The sequence below is a fragment of the Cherax quadricarinatus genome, chromosome 49, assembly GCF_038502225.1.
Source record: "Cherax quadricarinatus isolate ZL_2023a chromosome 49, ASM3850222v1, whole genome shotgun sequence".
NCBI lineage: Eukaryota > Metazoa > Arthropoda > Malacostraca > Decapoda > Parastacidae > Cherax > Cherax quadricarinatus.
Window position 1 is genome coordinate 7,998,811 of NC_091340.1, and position 19,175 is coordinate 8,017,985.

At 39.5% G+C, this 19,175-nt stretch overlaps 1 protein-coding gene across 5 annotated transcripts in view; it reads left to right on the forward strand.

Annotated features, from left to right (window-relative positions):
• LOC128696996 (ATPase family AAA domain-containing protein 2) overlaps window positions 1-19,175 on the forward strand; it is a 257,949-nt gene that overhangs the window by 13,929 nt on the left and 224,845 nt on the right. For all 5 annotated transcript variants that reach the window (XM_053788480.2, XM_053788483.2, XM_053788481.2 and 2 more), the window contains one exon: window positions 8,698-8,806. In XM_053788480.2, coding sequence (XP_053644455.2) covers window positions 8,698-8,806 — 109 coding nt within the window. Of the gene's footprint in view, window positions 1-8,697; window positions 8,807-19,175 lie in introns of those variants that run through there.

The following is a 19,175-nucleotide window of genomic DNA, read 5'->3' on the forward strand; positions in this document are numbered from 1 at the left end:
AAAATAGAACTCTTTTTCCGAGCCAACTTTGCCCCTATTATCGAACTCGCCCCTATTTTCGAACCGCCAGGTACCGGACCTGTCCGGCAGCCCTCTCTGTCCGCGTCCCCATGCAGGCGCCGTGAACCAGTCTGGTTTTGTTGATGCTTGAGTGAACACTAACCTGCGCTCTCATTCAAACATTTTACGATTATTTCATTGTGTTTAGTGCTTGTGGGACTGTGAAATAAGCTACAATGGGAGGAATGAAACTTGCTAGTGGTACCCCTGTGGTAAAGAAAGTGAGAAACACCATAGATGTGAGGAAGGATATGATACAGAAGTGGAATGATGTCCAAATGTTTGTGGAGAAGTACCACCCTGAGCAAGCTGAAACAGGCCATCTTTGCAACAAGTTCAGTGACAGAGAAATGTCTCATTTTAGGGAAATCTTAACCCTTTGAGGGTCCATGCCGTAGATCTATGGCTTTGCGTTGAGGGTCCAAGCCATAGATCTACGTCATGAGCTCAGCTCACTCTGATAAGCTGTGAGCGGTAAATTTTGGCCTAGATATAAGAGAATAGTACATCTATGTGGTATGTGTGCACCATATAAAACAAATCCTACAGCACATAGTGCATAATGAGAGAAAAAAAACGAGACCGTAATTTTCGATTAAAACAGCGATTTTGCAGTGTTTTTTCGTATGTTTTTATAGTTGTATTTGCGACTTCTTGGTCTCATTTGATAGAATGGAAGATATGTTACAGAAATAGAGATGATTTTGATTGGTTTTAGTAATAGAAATGGCTTGAAACTGAGCTCAAAGTAGCAGAAATGTTAAATTTTTGCCGATGTTTACGAGTAGACAAATGACCTCACACGTCTAATACATTCCTGCTGGTGAGTCTAATATATGTTCACAAATGTGGCGATATTATTTATACAATTATTACAATATCGAATAACAGCAAATCTTCTATTTTTTTGGTTTGAATAAAAATTCATTATGTGAATAAAAAATCAAAATGGAATTCATTAGTAAAGCCTGAAAATGTAACTAATGAACAGAGGAAATGTTAGTTTAGTGCCAGGAATGCCTGCATTGTTTATTCTGGATTCTATTTTGAAATTGGAGTATTTTGAACTTTGCATTAAATTGGCCAAATTACCAACTTCCGATCACTTTATTTTGTAGTTGAAACAGTTGACTTGGGAATTCCTGTGCTCGGTCGATAGAATAGAAGTAATACTAGTGAAATAGCTAAGAATTTGGTCGACTGGAATAATGTAATTGGTCTACAATGGGAGTCAAAGTTGGCAAAATCACCAATGCATAAATATCGCTGACACATCAAAATTTGCGAGAGCATAATTTCGTCAATTTTCCATCAAATTTCGTACTTTTTGTTTTATTACGTTCAGAAAAAGATTCTCTACCATTTCATACGAAAAAATATAATTATTTTTTGAAACTTCTTGAACACTGGTGCACACTTTGAAATTTGGCTTCTGAACCTTGAAAGAGTTAAAGAGGCACCAGAAACAAGAGGACCGTGAACAGTTATTTTGTGATACAGGGGTCCAGTGACTCTCAAGCTGGTCCTAGTGGCATTAAAAGACAGAGAAGAAGTAACCCCAGAGAGGGCTTTGATACCCGAAATCCTCATGGAGGGGGATTCTCCTTCCAAACACTAACCCCAACTCCCTCTCTCCTCCTCCCTATCTTCCAGATGCCGTCATCAATCTTCAATAAAGGTAAGTAAAATGCTGTTTTATATGTTTATTTAAATTTATTAATACATAATTGAACACTATATTTGTTGTGTGTATGTAAAACTATAATTAATCTATATAAAATGTACAGTGGACCCCCGGTTAACGATATTTTTTCACTCCAGAAGTATGTTCAGGTGCCAGTACTGACCGAATTTGTTCCCATAAGGAATATTGTGAAGTAGATTAGTCCATTTCAGACCCCCAAACATACACGTACAAACGCACTTACATAAATACACTTACATAATTGGTCGCATTCAGAGGTGATCGTTATGCGGGGGTCCACTGTATTTTTTTTTTTTTTGTGAATATTTTTGGGTTTCTGGAACGGATTAATTGTATTTCCATTATTTCTTATGGGAAATATTGCTTAGCTTTTCAGACTTTTTGAATTTAGAACTAACTCCTGGAACGGATTAAGTTTGATATTTGAGGTTCCACTGTATATACAGTGGACCCCCCGCATAACGATATTAATCCGTTCATGAGAGCTCATTGTTATGCGAAATTATCGTTATGTGGATGAATTTTCCCCATAAGAAATAATGGAAATCAAATTAATCCGTGCAAGACACCCCAAAGTATGAAAAAAAAACATTTTTACCACATGAAATATTAATTTTAATACACACAAACTGAAAAAGGCATGCACAATTACATGACACTTACCTTTATTGAAGATCTGGTGATGATTGATGGGATGGGAGGAGGAGAGAGTCTTAATGTTTAGAAGGGGAATCCCCTTCCATTAAGACTTGAGGTGTCAAGTCCTTTTCTGGGGTTACTTCCCTTCTTCTTTTAATGCCACTAGGACCAGCTTCAGAGTCACTGGACTTCTGTCGCACAACATATCTGTCCATAGTGGCCTGTACCTCTCGTTCCTTTATGACTTCCCTAAAGTGTTTCACAACATTGTCAGTGTAATAGTCACCAGCACGGCTTGCAATAGCTGTGTGAGGGTGATTTTCATCCATAAAGGTTTGCACTTTCAGCCACATTGCACAGATTTCCTTAATCTTTGTAGTAGACACCTTCAATTTCTCTCTCCCCTCCGAACCAGTTTCCTCAGGTCTGGCCTCTTGCTGTTGAAGTTGATCTATCAGCTCATCAGTGGTTAGTTCTTCATTGTCCTCCTCCACTAACTCTTCCACATCATCCCCACTAACCTCCAACCCCAAGGACTTCCCCAATGCCACAATTGATTCCTCAACTGGCATACTCCTCTCAGGGTTAGCCTCAAATCCTTCAAAATCCCTTTTGTCTACACATTCTGGCCACAGTTTCTTCCAAGCAGAGTTCAAGGTCCTCTTAGTCACTCCCTCCCAAGCCTTACCTATAAGGTTTACACAATTGAGGATATTAAAGTGATCTCTCCAAAACTCTCTTAGAGTCAGTTGAGTTTCTGAGGTCACTACAAAGCACCTTTCAAACAGAGCTTTTGTGTACAGTTTTTTGAAGTTTGCAATAACCTACTGGTCCATGGGCTGCAGGAGAGGAGTGGTATTAGGAGGCAAAAACTTCACCGTAATGAACTTCATGTCTCCATAAAGTCGCTCTGCCACGTCTGTAGGATGACCAGGGGCATTGTCTAACACCAGGAGGCACTTAAGGTCTAATTTCTTTTCAGTTAGGTAATCTTTCACATTGGGGGCAAATGCATGGTGTAACCAGTCATAGAAAAAGTCCCTAGTGACCCATGCCTTACTGTTTGCCCTCCACAGCACACACAAATTAGCCTTGAGGATATTCTTTTGTCTGAATGCTCTGGGAGTTTGAGTGATACACTAATAAAGGCTTCACTTTGCAATCACCAATAGCATTGGAACACATCAACAGAGTAAGCCTTTTCCTCCTGAGTAATGTAGGTCCTGCTTGGCATTTTCTTGCAAAAACAGGCCTGTTTCATCACAATTAAACACTTGTTCAGGTTTCAGTCCTTCACTTTCTATGTACTCCTTGAATTTCCTGCACATATTTTTCAGCTGCTTTGTGGTCCAAACTGGCAGCCTCACCATGCCTTATCACACTATGTATGCCACTACGCTTTTTAAATCTCTCAAACCAACCTTTGCTGGCCTTAAATTCACTCACATCATCACTAGTTGCAGGCATTTTTTTAATTAAATCCTGATGCAACTTCCTAGCCTTTTCACTTATGATCACTTGAGAGATGCTATCTCCTGCTATCTGTTTTTCATTTATCCACACCAATAAGAGTCAACATCTTCCATCACTTGCGATCTCTGTTTCGAAAACACAGTTGAACCTTTGGCAAGAACAGCTTCCTTGATTGCCTTTTTGTTGCCCACAATAGTAGCGATGGTTGACTGGGGTTTATTATACAACCTGGCCAGCTCGGAGACACGCACTCCACTTTCATACTTATCAATGATCTCTTTCTTCATCTCTATAGTAATTCTCACCCTTATTCCTGTAGGGTTGGCACTAGAAGCTTTCTTGGGGCCCATGGTCACTTATTTTGCAGATAAAATCACCAAAAACACTGCGTTGAGTGGGTTTTTTAGCGGTATGCGAGGGAAAATCTTAGTGATAAAACGTATCGGTATGCGGATTTAACGTTAGGTAAGGCCAACGGTATGCGGGGGTCCACTGTACTCTAGAAGGAATAAAATATGTCATAATGTATGAGAGGAGTAAATGGTGTAAGTGTTATTGTTGGGTTTAAGGGCCGCCACTGAGAGAAGCCGTGTTGGTGGCGGTGGAGGGTTCTGCCACCAACACCATCACGCTTAAACAATGTATGTAATTTATAAATAAGAAATATTTACATTTTAGTTTATAAACAAGAAATTTACATTTTAATTTATAAACAAGTTTATTCAGGCATACACAAATACAGTTACATAGATTATCATACATAGCAGCACATGTGTAAAGTACCTAGGATAACCCAAAAAAGTCAGTGTGACTTGCGTATTTCCATTGGGGTTCTTTTATATTTACATTTAATATACGTATTTACTTTTATGTTCAGCGGATTTACACACATCCAACAACTTTGGAGAGTTACTTTCGTGCCGTTTTTCTATCGCTTACTTGCTACTCTGTTAATTCTACACTTTATCGCTGGCTGGCGCTATAGCCTTTATCGATACTTGCTGCTTTAGTATCTTATATATCGTAGAATCGGTGAATCACTGCAGAAGGCACATTCTCCCCTCTCTCTTCTTTCTCCACTTTGGTACTTTGCTACGAGTTTTTTCTTGAATTTTTTTGTGTTTCTTTCCTTCTTTATCACAGGGCTGGCACTAGAAACTTTCTTTGGGCCCATGGTGGCTTATTTAGTGGTTACAAGCACTAAAAACACTGGAATAATACAAAATATATCGCAGGTACACTTGGAATCGACTGAAACGGCTTGTAAACACTGGCACACTGGCTGTACATGGAGTGGCTGGGCCTGCTCAGGCCGGAGCATGGCCTGAGCAGCCAATAACCGAGGGTCCACTGTACACGTATTTAAATTTATACTACGTACTTTGCTTAAAAGTTACTGTACTGTACTATATTGAACAAATGTAAGTTAGAATGCTGGGTACTATGTCTTTTGGTATATATACTGTAGGTAGGAATGCTGCATATCATGGCATACTAGTGTGTATTCTGAAGCCATTGCCTAATTCGTTCAGAGCAAAGGAAAACAATATGAAGTTCGGTGAGGATAAATTTCAGTTACTCCGATATCCAAAACTCCAGGAAATTAAAGCTGAATTGGAGTATAAAACAAATTCCAATCACATAGTAGTGTGTGAAACTAATGTGAAGGACCTAGGAGTGATAATGTCAGAGGATCTCGCATACAAAGATCGCAACAATATATCTACCATAGCTGATGGGAAAATTATAGGATGGATAATGAGAACCTTCAGAACTAGAGATGTCAAACCCATGATGATTCTCTTCAAATTGCTTGTTCTCTCTAGGCTGGAATATTGCTGTACATTAATGGCCCATTTAAAGCCAGGTGAAATTGCAGACCTTGAGTATGTATAGAGAACATTCACTGCATGTATAGGTTCGGATTTAGGTTGGATAGGTGCATGAGTGGGAGGGGTTGGATTTGAGTGGGACTTGCACATCAGAGCTTGTTTCTTGGGTGGCATTGAAAATTGGGTTGGTCAAATGTTTGTTAGTGGGATGAATTGTAAAGGACCTGCCTAGTATGGGCCAACAGGCCTGCTGCAGTGTTCCTCCTTTCTTATGTTCTTATGTATGATAAAGCACCTAAATTACGGGGAATGGTTGAAGTCCCTTGATTTGTACTCCCTGGAATGCAGGCAAAAAAGATTACATGATACTTGGAGGTTACCTGGAGGTTACTCCGGGGATCAACGCCCCCGCGGCCCGGTCCATGACCAGGCCTCCGGATAATATACACTAGGAAAATCCTAGAGGGACTAGTCCAAAATCTGCACACGAAAATCACTCCCTACGAAAGCAAAAGACTTTGCAGGCGATGCAACACCCCTCCAATGAAAAGCAGGGGTGCCACAAGTATGCTAAGAGAAAACATAGTAAGTGTCAGGGGCCCAAGACTGTTCAGCTGCCTCCCAGCATACATAAGGGGAAGATTACCAGTAAACCCCTGGCTGCCTTCAAGAAGGCGCTGGACAGGCACTTAAAATCAGTACAATGACCAGCCAGGCTGTGGTTCATATGTCGGCTTGCATGCAGAAAGCAGTTACAGCCTAGTTGATCAGGCCCTGATCCACAGCGAGGCCTGGTCACAGACTAGGCCGTGGGTGGCTTTGACCCCAAAACCTCCTCCTGGTATATTCCAGGTATACACTGAATACCAACAGTGTGCAGGCTCCTCGGTTATTTGCAGCACGATACTAGACTGCTTTGTCAGCATGTAAGATAAGTTTGAGAGGCTATAAATGACAATCATCAGTTGTATACTTCCATCATCACGTACACACACGCACGTGCATGCATGCACACACGAGGAAAACAGTCAATGACCAGGTAATTAGGCTAAGGAAGGAAGGAGGAGAGGTCACAAGACCGACCGAGAAGTATGTGAGGAACTCAACTTGAGATTCAAAGAAGTGTTCACAGAGGAGACAGAAGGGACTCCAGAAAGACGGAGAGGTGGGGTACACCACCAAGTGTTGGACACAATACATACAACCGAGGAAGAAGTGAAGAGGTTGCTGAGCGAGTTAGACACCTCAAAGGCGATGGGGCCAGATAACATCTCTCCATGGATCCAGACAAGAAGTACTAAACTATAGACCAGTGTCACTGACATGTATAGTATGCAAAGTCATGGAGAAGATTATCAGGAGAATAGTGCTGGAACACCTAGAAAGAAATGAGCTTAACAACAGCCAACATGGTTTCTGTTTTTTTTTTTATCATCACACTGGCCGATTCCCACCAAGGCAGGGTGGCCCGAAAAAGAAAAACTTTCACCATCATTCACTCCATCACTGTCTTGCCAGAAGGGTGCTTTACACTACAGTTTTTAAACTGCAACATTAACACCCCTCCTTCAGAGTGCAGGTACTGTACTTCCCATCTCCAGGACTCAAGTCCGGCCTGCCGGTTTCCCTGAACCCCTTCATAAATGTTACTTTGCTCACACTCCAACAGCACATCAAGTATTAAAAACCATTTGTCTGGTTTCATTGATGGGAAATCCTGTGTCACAAACCTGGAGTTCTATGACAGGGTGACAGCAGTAAGACGAGAGAGAGGGGTGGGTAGATTTCATTTTCTTGGACTGTAAGAAGGCATTTGACACAGTTTCACACAAGAGATTAGTGCAAAAACTGGAGGACCAGGCAGGGATAACAGGGAAGGCACTACAATGGATCAGGGAATACTACCTGTCAGGAAGACAGCAGCGAGTCATGGTACGAGGCGAGGTGTCAAAGTGGGCGCCTGTGACGAGTGGGGTTCCATAGGGGTCAGTCCTAGGACCGTTGCTGTTTCTGGTATTTATGAATGACATGATGGAAGGAATAGACTCCAAAGTGTCCCTGTTTGCAGATGATGTGAAGTTGATGGGAAGAATTCAATTGGACGAGGACCAGGCAGAACTACAAAGGGATCTGGACAGGCTGCAGGCCTGGTCCAGCAATTGGCCCCTGGAGTTCAACCCCACCAAATGCAAAATCATGAAGATAAGGGAAGGGCAAAGAAGACCGCAGATGGAGTACAGTCTAGGGGCCAGAGACTACAAACCTCACTCAAGGAAAAAGATCTTGGGGTGAGTATAACACTAGGCACATCTGCTGAGGCGCACATCAACCAAATAACTGCTGCAGCATATGGGCACCTAGCAAACCGAAGAACAGCATTCCGCCATCTTAATAAGGAATCGTTCAGGACCCTGTACACTGTGTACGTTAGGCCCATATTGGAGTATGCGTCACCAGTTTGGAACCCACATCTAGCCAAGCATGTAAAAAACTAGAGAAAGTGTAAAGGTTTGCAAGACTAGTTTCAGAGCTAAGGGGTATGTCTATGAGGAGAGGTTAAGGGAAATTGACCTGTCGACACTGGAGGACAGGAGAGTATGGGGGACATGATAACGACATAAAATACTGAGAGGAATTGACAAGGTGGACAGAGACAGAATGTTCCAGAGATGAGACAGAGTTGGAAGTTGAAGACACAGAAGAAGTGGAATATCAAGTAAATAATGCAGCTTTATTAAATACACTCGCACAGTATTAACATTTGTACAGCACATTATATGAAGTAGATTTTTTCTTTTATCTATTTTTGTTTTATCTGGTGCACTAGCTACCTGTCTGTGAAGTGGGATCTGCACATAGTATGGTAAAATTGGGATCAATCTATAGAACCTGACCACAAATCATCAAAACACGCAGATACTGTGCAAATACTGTACTCTACCCATAAAGACAATTATTTGATTATTTGCTTTACTCTCTTCTGTGCAGCTGTTTTGGGACAGTGACGATCAGCCTTCAAGAGTACGCAGACGGGCAGGTGTCAGTGTTTCATTCAAGGGGGCTACAAGTCCCAGATCAACAACCAGCAGGTCTCCAGGTAAGTATTATCAGATGTAAATAGACTAAATAACACTCGGACAATATAAAATAGTAAAATACACAGATAATATAATGCATAAATATTCATGGAATTGGAGAAAATGCACTTACCAGGATATGCATTATTTTTATAAGTGATGTTTCAGCATTGATGCCACCAGGTGATATGATCCTTATTAATTTACCACTTCCCTGCGAATATAATACAGTGGTCCTCCGCTTTTCGTAGTTCCCGGCAATCGTAAAATTCGCCAATCATAGAGGTATTTTCGTATAAACATGGACTCGCTTTTCATAGGTTGACTCGCGAGTCATAGTTCGTCCGGGACGCGTACCTACGGAGTGAGCCAGGGCGGCAGCCAGTCTGGCATTGTTTACCAGTGAGCGAAGGTCCCCTCACGTGCTCCAGTGAAATATTTCATAATATTCCATTTATTTTAATGGTTGCAAGTACTAAATAAGCTACCATGGCTCCAAAGAAAGCTCCTAGTGCCAAGCCTGTGGTAAAGAAGGTGAGAAATACGATTGAATTTAAGAAAACCATCATTGAACAATATGAAAGTGGTACAAGTGTGGCCGAACTGTCCAGGATGTATAAGAAACCCTACACAACCTTATGTTCCATAGTGGCCAAGAAAAATGAAATAAAGGATGCTGTTGTTGCAAAGGGAGTAACTATGCTGACAAAAATGAGATCACCAGTACTGGAAGAGGTTGAGAAGTTATTATTGGCGTGGATAAATGAGAAACAATTAGCAGGAGATACTCTTATGACTTCATTTATTGTGAAAAGGCTAGGCAGTTGCATGATTTGGTAAAGAAATTGCCTGCAAATAGTGGTGAAGTGAGTGAATTTAAGGCCAGCAAAGGCTGGTTTGAGAGATTTAAGAACCGTACTGGCATACACTGTGTGGTAAGGCATGGTGAGGCTGCCAGTTCGGACCACAAGGCGGCTGAAAAATATGTGCATGAATTCCAGGAGTACATAGAGGCTGAAGGACTGAAACCTGAACAAGTGTTCAATTGTTATGAAACAGGCCTCTTTTGGAAGAAAATGCCAAAGAGGACCTTCATTACACAAGAGGAAAAGGCAATGCCAGGACACAAGCCTATGAAAGACAGGCTGACGCTAATGTTCTGTGCTAATGCTAGTGGGGATTTCAAAGTGAAGCCATTACTAGTGTACCATTCTGAAAATCCCAGAGTGTTCAGGAAAAACAATGTTATGAAGAGTAAATTGTGTGTTTTGGAAATCTAATAGTAAGGCATGGGTCACGAGGGAAATTTTCGTTGAGTGGTTCAATGAAGTGTTTGGCCCTAGTGTGAAGGAGTATCTCCTGGAAAAGAAATTGGATCTCAAGTGCCTGCTAGTAATGGACAATGCACCTGCTCATCCTCCAAACTTGGATGACCTAATTTTCGAGGAGTTTGGGTTCATCACAGTAAAGTTCTTGCCCCCGAATACCACTCCTCTCCTCCAGCCCATGGACCAGCAGGTCATTGCAAACTTTAAAAAACTCTACACAAAAGCAATGTTTCACAGGTGCTTGACTGTGACCACAGACACTCACTTGACCCTAAGGGAATTTTGGAGAGAACACTTCAGCATCCTCCACTGCATAACCCTTATAGGTATGGCTTGGGAGGGAGTGACTACCAGGACTTTGAACTCTGCCTGGAGAAAATTGTGGCCAGATTGTGTCGACAAGAGGGATTTTGAAGAATTTGGGACTGACCCTAATGAGCCTATGTCTGTTGTAAAATCAATTGTGGCACTGGGGAGTTCCATGGGGTTGGATGTGAGTTTGGAGGATGTGGAAGAATTGGTGGAAGACCACAATGAAGAGCTCACCACTGAGGAGCTGCAAGAGCTTCAGCAGGAAGAGCAACACATAGCAACTCAGAATCTTGCTGCAGTGGAGGAGGAAGAGAGATGGAAGAAGGTGCCTTCTTCAGAAATTAAAGAGATTTTTACTATGTGGGGTAAGATGGAAAGCTTTATGGAGAAACATCACCCTAACAAGGTTGTTGCAAGCCAGGTTGGCAACATGTACAGTGACAAAGTCTTGGGCCATTTTAGGGAAGTGTTAAAGAGACGCCAGAAACAGAGCTCTCTCCACAGTTATTTTGTGAGACAGGACTCCAGTGACTCTCAAGGTGGTCCTAGTGGCATTAAGAAACAGAGAAGAGAAGCAACCCCAGAAAAGCAAATGGTACCTGAGGTGTTGATGGAAGGGGATTCCCCTTCCAAACTATAAACAATCCACTCTCTCTCCTCCTCCAGTCTCCCATACACTAAGAAGAATCTCCAATAAAGGTAAGTGTTATGCTGTTAATGTTTCATTCATCATTTCCCATTGTATTGTTATGTACTACATGCATATTTCATGTTAAAAAATTTTTTGTTTTAATACTTCTGGGTGTCAGGAACGGATTAATTGTATTTACATTATTTCTTATGGGGAAAATTGATTCGTAAATCGTAAATTTCGTTTATAGTAACGGCTCCAGGAACGGATTAATTACGAACAACGAGGGACCACTGTATTAATCAGGTAGGCAACAAGGAAGCCTGGTCTTAGGCTGGTCAGCAAGGGTAGAAGAAACCTTGAGACTGGTCACAGGTGTTCCTTGCCTACATGTTTTTTTAGGTACATTAGAAATATTTCCATTTTAATATAAATCAGTGGCCTGAGCAGTCTTTAGTAAATGTGTACATTACTGTAATTGTAGTTATTTGTATTGAGTAAAAAATTCAGTTTGTAACACTTGATACTTCATCTTGTATCCCATTATGCTGCTGTTTTACCACTGAAGAGAAACTTTATAGTGCAGTATTCTATTTACAACTGTGTTTTCTAGTTCTCCCTATTGATGGTGTTAGGATGGTGGTGATGTTTTTATTTGTTGGGAGAACTGCAATAATGTTTTCTAGCACAGGTCTTAGGCATGAGATGATCCTCTTGGGGGATTTTTTGTAATTTGACTTAGGGCTTCTGCTGGCTTATGAGTCCATTCCCTCAAAATATTAAACATCACAGCTTGAGATGTAATTGTTGGTTTTCTACCCCATATACAAAGGTACACCGCACAGTAGTGTCCTTCGATGGTGTTAGGAAATCTTTATCTTTTCTCTAGTACAGGTATTCTTTTATGATCTTATGTGGTCATGGTATTAAGATTTCCTCTTTTGCCGATGACACCAAAATAGGCCGTCGAATTCATTCTGACGAGGACATTAGAGCACTCCAGGAAGATTTGAATAGACTGATGCAGTGGTCGGAGAGGTGGCAGATGCAGTTTAATATAGACAAATGCAAAGTTCTAAATGTTGGACAGGACAATAACCATGCCACATATAAACTAAATAATGTAGATCTTAATATTACGGATTGCGAAAAAGATTTAGGAGTTCTGGTTAGCAGTAATCTGAAACCAAGACAACAGTGCATAAGTGTTCGCAATAAAGCTAATAGAATCCTTGGCTTCATATCAAGAAGCATAAATAATAGGAGTCCTCAGGTTGTTCTTCAACTCTATACATCCTTGGTTAGGCCTCATTTAGATTATGCTGCACAGTTTTGGTCACCGTATTACAGAATGGATATAAATGCTCTGGAAAATGTACAAAGGAGGATGACAAAGTTGATCCCATGTATCAGAAACCTTCCCTATGAGGATAGACTAAGGGCCCTGAAACTGCACTCTCTAGAAAGACGTAGAATTAGGGGGGATATGATTGAGGTGTATAAATGGAAGACAGGAATAAATAAAGGGGATGTAAATAGTGTGCTGAAAATATCTAGCCTAGACAGGACTCGCAGCAATGGTTTTAAGTTGGAAAAATTCAGATTCAGGAAGGATATAGGAAAGTACTGGTTTGGTAATAGAGTTGTGGATGAGTGGAACAAACTCCCAAGTACAGTTATAGAGGCCAGAACATTGTGTAGCTCTAAAAATAGGTTGGATAAATACATGAGTGGATGTGGGTGGGTGTGAGTTGGACCTGATAGGTTGTGCTACCAGGTCGGTTGCCGTGTTTCTCCCTTAAGTCAAGGTGACCTGACCTGACTAGTTTGGGTGCATTGGCTTAAGCTGGTAGGAGACTTGGACCTGCCTCGCATGGGCCAGTAGGCCTGCTGCAGTGTTCCTTCGTTCTTATGTTCTTATGTTCTTATTTTAAGCTTTTTTATTTTCTTATAATTGTTAGCTTAGAAAGTCACTTTGTAGGATGTCCTTGGATGACCTCCAGAAATATCCTTCAGGTATCCTCCAAGTCCTGCTGCAAATTCCAATTACAGTTAAACATTTATTGGGAACCTCAGTTTTAGCATTTCTCCATCCATGTATGGTGTCTTCAGTTTGTTTCCAAGCTTGCCAGGGCAGTGTGCAAGTTTCTCTCAATTATATTAACCCTTTGACTGTTTTGGTTGTATATATATGTCTTACAAGCCACCGGCTCGTAATCAAGAAGGAGAAAGCTGGTAGGCCCACACGTGAGAAAATGGGTCTGTGTGGTCAATGCGCACCGTATAAAAAATATCCTGCAGCACGCTGTGCATAATGAGAAAAAAAAAACTATGACCGTTTTCGTATAGTATTTATGGTTGTATTCTCGTTTTCTTGGTCTCATTTGATAGAATGGAAAACATGTAGAAATAGAGGTGATTTTGACTGGTTTTACTATGAAAAGAACCTTGAAATGGAGCTCAAAGTAAGGGAAATGTTTGATTTTTGCCGATGTTCAAAATTAAACAAATGATGTCATTTTCCAACAAATGTCCAAGTAGCCATTCTAATATGCACTCATGAATGGGTTGACATTATTTATACAATTATTACAATATTGCAGTAGTCTGCATAACAGTAAATCTTCTATTTTTTGTTTGAATAAAAATTCAAAATAGAAAGCATGAGTAATATCAGAGGGGCCTGGAGATGTGACTGATGAACAAAGAAAATGTTATTTTAGAGCCAGGAATGTCTGCACTGTTCATTCTGGACCCTATTTTGAAATTGTCGTATTTTTGAATTTTCGTGAAATTGGCCAAATTGCAAATTTCTGACCACGTTATTGGGTAGTTGAAATCGGTAAATGGGCAGTTTCTTGTTCTCAGTCGATAGAAAAAATGGAGTTCTAAAGAAATATCTATGAGTTTGGTCGACTGGATTAATGGAATTAGCCGAAAATATGGCTCAAAGTGGGCGAAATCGCCGCTTCGTAAATATCGCCAAGGTCGCTAACTTCGCAAGAGCGTAATTCCGCCAGTTTTCCATCAAATTTCATTCTTTTGGTGTCATTACAATTGGGAAAAGATTTTCTCTCATTTCATAAGAAAAAATAATTTTATTTTTTTTTTTAAATTTTGCGACACCAGGAGACACCTCAGGATTTGGGGTTGCGACAGTCAAGGGGTTAATATTATCCTCCAGTAACAATGTGTTACTAGTAATTCCTAGGCCCCTTTCTTTCACATTTAATTTTTTTTTTCACAATTATGTGCTTGTGGCCTGGTAGCTCTTATTTTCATTACAAGTGGTTTATCTTCATTAAATGCCATCATCCATATATGACTTTGCTCAGTTTATTCAGGTTTTCTTGTAGTGATTTATAATAATTTTTATTGCTTGTTTGACTAGGATTTTTTCATTATCTGCACATTGATTCATATTTTTATCGCTTCTGCTTCATTATTTATATATACAGTGGACCCTCAGTTATGAGCCGTAATCCATTCTGGAAGGTCAGCCTAAATCCAAAAAGGCCGGAAACCGAAATATTTCCTATAAGAATTAATGTAAATCAATTAATCCATTTCAGACATCCAAAAATATTAACAAAAAAATTTTTTTTTTTTAAATTAACTATAGTTTTGCATACAGAAAACAATGAGAAATAAATATAAAGCACAAATTTTAATGATAAATTAACATCACATACCTTTATTGAAGACTCTTGTTGGCATATTGAAGAAGGCAGGAAGGGAGAGGGAGTTGGGAATCCCCAACTCCCTCTTTCCTCTGTGTAGTGTAGTTCCCCTGGGCTACACTACACAGCCATATTATTACCATGTTCACTGAGTGTAATCATTTCTAACAACTACCTTTAAATGCCATCATAAACAAAGGGAGAAGTAATGAATAATTCATGCCGAGAATTGTAAACAAATGCATGTGAAGGGCGGTTACTGGGCGAGACGCCAGATTCACAGTTTTCTCTAACTCTGAATAAGAGAAAATAATGTTTACTCTCCACTCGATATATAAACATTGCATGTTTATATGCTATGTAACATGTTTCTTATATAATTTTGAAGAAAATATCATAGATGGGTTAATGAAAATGTCTATATTAACCCTTAAACTGTCCAAACGTAGGTCTACGTTTTTTCAACTTTTGAAAGTATGTAAAAGAACATAGAGCATCTTTTTCTTTTTTTACATTTGAAAACGTGTAAAAAAACTTTGATCTACATTTTTTTTGTTATATTTGAAAATATGATAAAAAACATAGATCTACTTTTGGAGCACTATGCATGTGAACGTAGACATGTTTGGACAGTTTAAGGGTTAACCTAAAATACAACAATGTGCCCGAGTGATTATTATTAAACATACATCACATGTAAACATTTCATGTTTTTATATACTAAGTAATGTGTTTTTTATATACATAATTTTGAAGAAAATACATATCATAAATGGACTAATGAAAATGTCTATATTAACCTAAAATAAGTGTGTGCCCAAGAGTGATTATTATTAAACATACATCACATATAAACATCATGTTTTTATATACTATGTAACATGTTTCTTATATAATTTTGAAGAAAATATCATAGATGGATTAACCCTTTGACTGTCACAAGCCCCTTTCTGAAACTCATTCTATGGTCTTAAAATTTTTGAAAAAAAAAAAAAATTATTTTTTCTTATGAAATGATAGAGAATCTTTTCCCGATGGTAATGACACCAAAAGTTAGAAATTTGGTCAAAAACTCACGGAATTACGCTCCCGCGAAGTTAGCGGTCTTGGCGACATATACGTATCAGCGATTTTGCCGACGTTGAGCCCTGCTTTTAGCCAATTCCGTTGTTCCAGTTGACCAAACTCATAGCTATTTCTTTAGAAATCCATTTTATCTATCAGTTGAGTACAAGAAACCGTTCATTTACCGATTTGAACTGCCCAATAAAGTGGTCAGAAATTGGCAATTTGGCCAATTTCACGCAAATCAAAAATGATGCCAATTTCAAAATAGGGCCCAGAATAAACAATGTAGACATTCTTGGCACTAAAATAACATATCCTCTGTTCATTAGTCACATCTCTAGGCCCCTCTTATATTACTATTGCTTTTTATTTTGATTTTTTATTCATACAAAAAAATACAAAATTTACTGGTATGCAGACTAATGCATTATTTTAAAAATGGTATAAATAATATCAGTGCACTAGTGAAAGAATATTATTAGACTCCCCAGTTGACGTGTATTGGACATGTGGTGTGATTTGCTTACTCCTGAATATTGGTAAAAATCGAACATTTCCGCTACTTTGAGCTCAGTTTCAAGGCCGTTTTCATTGTAAAAGTAAAGAAAATCATCTCTATTTCTGTAATATGTTTTCCATTTTATCACCTAAGACCATGAAAACGAGAATACAGCGATAAATACTATACGAAAATACACCTCAAAGTCGGCGTTTTAATCCAAAAAAACGGTCAGTTTTTTTTTCTCATTACGCATTGTGTGCTGCAGGATTTTTTTTATGTGGTGCACACTGACCACACAGACCCATTCTCTCACATGTGGGCCTACCAGGTTTCTCCTGCTTGATTTGAAGCCGCTAGAATTTGAGTATATATACGTCAGAAACAGTGGCACGTAAGACGTATTTATACGGCGTAAACAGTCATTTCTTTCCTGAATAAGTTCTCTCATTGTGCTGATGGAGAACTGATAATTTTTTTTTTCTAGCGGACTTCTGCTTTCTGTTTCATTCACTTGATTCTAATGCAAGGATGCATACCCTAGGGTCTTTGGGCTCTGTGTTGCCCCAGAGAGGCACACTTGTGGTCCTTGAAGACTCTTGAAAATCAAAATCACTACCACTTAATTGTGACACTGTATGGCACAGGTTACCTATTTTTCATTCTATTATTTGGCGATTGAAAAGGTTGTGCATCCCTGATGTAATAGCTTTTTATTCATCATGGAATCTCCTATTGTGTGGAGGCAATAAAAGTCACTGAGAACAAAAAACTAAGGAAAGGAAAACTTGCAGTCATCTCAGTAACCAAAATGGAACATGAAACTTATGGAGTATCAGTGCATGTAATAATTGTGTTTAAACTTATTGGGTTGTGCACTGGAGGTGGGGGATTAGGTGTAACTGCCCTGCCATGGGCAATTTTTTTTTTCTAATTACTGATAAATTATTTTTATTGAATTGTAAAGTGTGAAAACTGAATACATTATTCTGCAACAGTGAAATAATAGGAAGAGCGACAAGTTCTGTGTGTATGGTTTGTTGAAGTGCACAGTTTTAAGCCATTTTAACCCTTTGAGGGTCGACAGGCCCTCTCCGAAACTCGTTCTCAGGGTCGGCCAAATTTCAAAAAAAAAAAAAATTATTTTTTCTTATGAAAAAATAGAGTATTTTTTTCTAAACATTATAGGCTAAACAAAAAAATTTTAACGTCAATACTTACCGAGATATGGAGGTGTGAAATTTGCCAAAATTGAACAACATATGGTAATATCGCCGACTGCCGTCACCCGGTATTTTTCTATTTACTTTTTTATGTACTATTTTCAATTTTTTTTCAATTTTTCTTTTTCTGAGTAACTTTTATGGCCTCTGAGGCCAACATGATCAGTATTTTGTAAGTTATTTCTTTTTCAATACTACACAATAAGGGCGTAAACACTGTTGTCATTATTTTGTTTACAGAAAATATTTACACAAACAAACAATATGAAATGTTGTTTATTACTATTTTTCTATATTTTATATACACATATACAGTCACAGGACATGTTTCTAGAAGTTCTGCAGCCTGTGGAACTCTTTGAAACATGGTGTCATGCACAGTGGAGTTTTGCACTCCTCACACATAAAACGAGTGTCTCTGCGTTGTCGTGGGCGTTTTTTTGTATGTGAACAGACGTAACACCTCTTCTGAGCCTTTTTCTTCAAAGCAGTAGCAGGCAGTTTTACCAGGAAGTGATCACCATGCTTCAGACGAGCAGGTAGTTGTTGATAATTTGGTGGGCGGTCAATTGCAGGTGCATTTCCTTGGTACTTGAATACTATTTGTCTGATGACAGACAAACAGAATTCGCCGTACTGTGGTTTGTTTCTGGTGCTCATCTTATACATATTATAAGCATTGAGCATGGAAATGTCCAGAAGATGGAAAAACAGTTTGATGTACCACTTATAACTCTTGCGAACACAATCAGCAAACCCAATCTGCATGTCACATTTGTCCACTGAACGCATGTTGAAGGTGTAATCAATCACAGCTGCAGGTTTTAGAATGGGTTCATTTCTCTCTCTGTGCTGCCTGCCACTGTCTGCCATTTCATTAGGGTGAATTGATGACAACAGTGTGACATCTCGTTTGTCATGCCACCGAAATGCCATGATGTCATTGGCAGCAAACGCCTGCACCTCACCTCTGCGAGTGCCAGCATCAAACCTGGGCATATGTTTTCGATTTGCACGCACTGTGCCACACACATCTGTCATGTTCACTCGCAAAAAATCACTGAGTGAGGGGCTTGTGTACCAGTTATCTGTATATAATATATGCCCCTTACCAAGGTATGGTTCTATCATTGTTCGAACCACATCACCTGAGATGCCCAATAACTTCCTGGTATTTTGCAATGTATAACTTCCAGTGTACACAATAATATCCAATACCAGACCACTGTAACAATCACAAAGCACAAACAACTTTATACCAAAGCGTTTCCTCTTGCTTGGTATGTACTGCTTGAAAGAGAGTCTTCCTTTGAACAGAATCAAAGACTCGTCAATTACAAGCTTCCTGAAGGGATAAAAATGAGTACTGAATTTCTGTTTCAGATACACAAACACATTCCTAATCTTATATAACCTGTCAGTTCTGTCAGGCCTGGTTTTATCTGAGAAGTGAAGCATACGTAACATTAGCACAAATCGATTCACTGGCATTATATCACTGAAACCTGGTGTTGCAATCAGGGGGTCTGTTGACCAGTATGATTTCACTTTGTGCTTATACACATGTGGCATAAGCATTATTGTGGCAAAGAAAAGATACATCTCAGCCACAGTTGCCTCCTTCCATTGGTGTAGACGTGATTTTGGT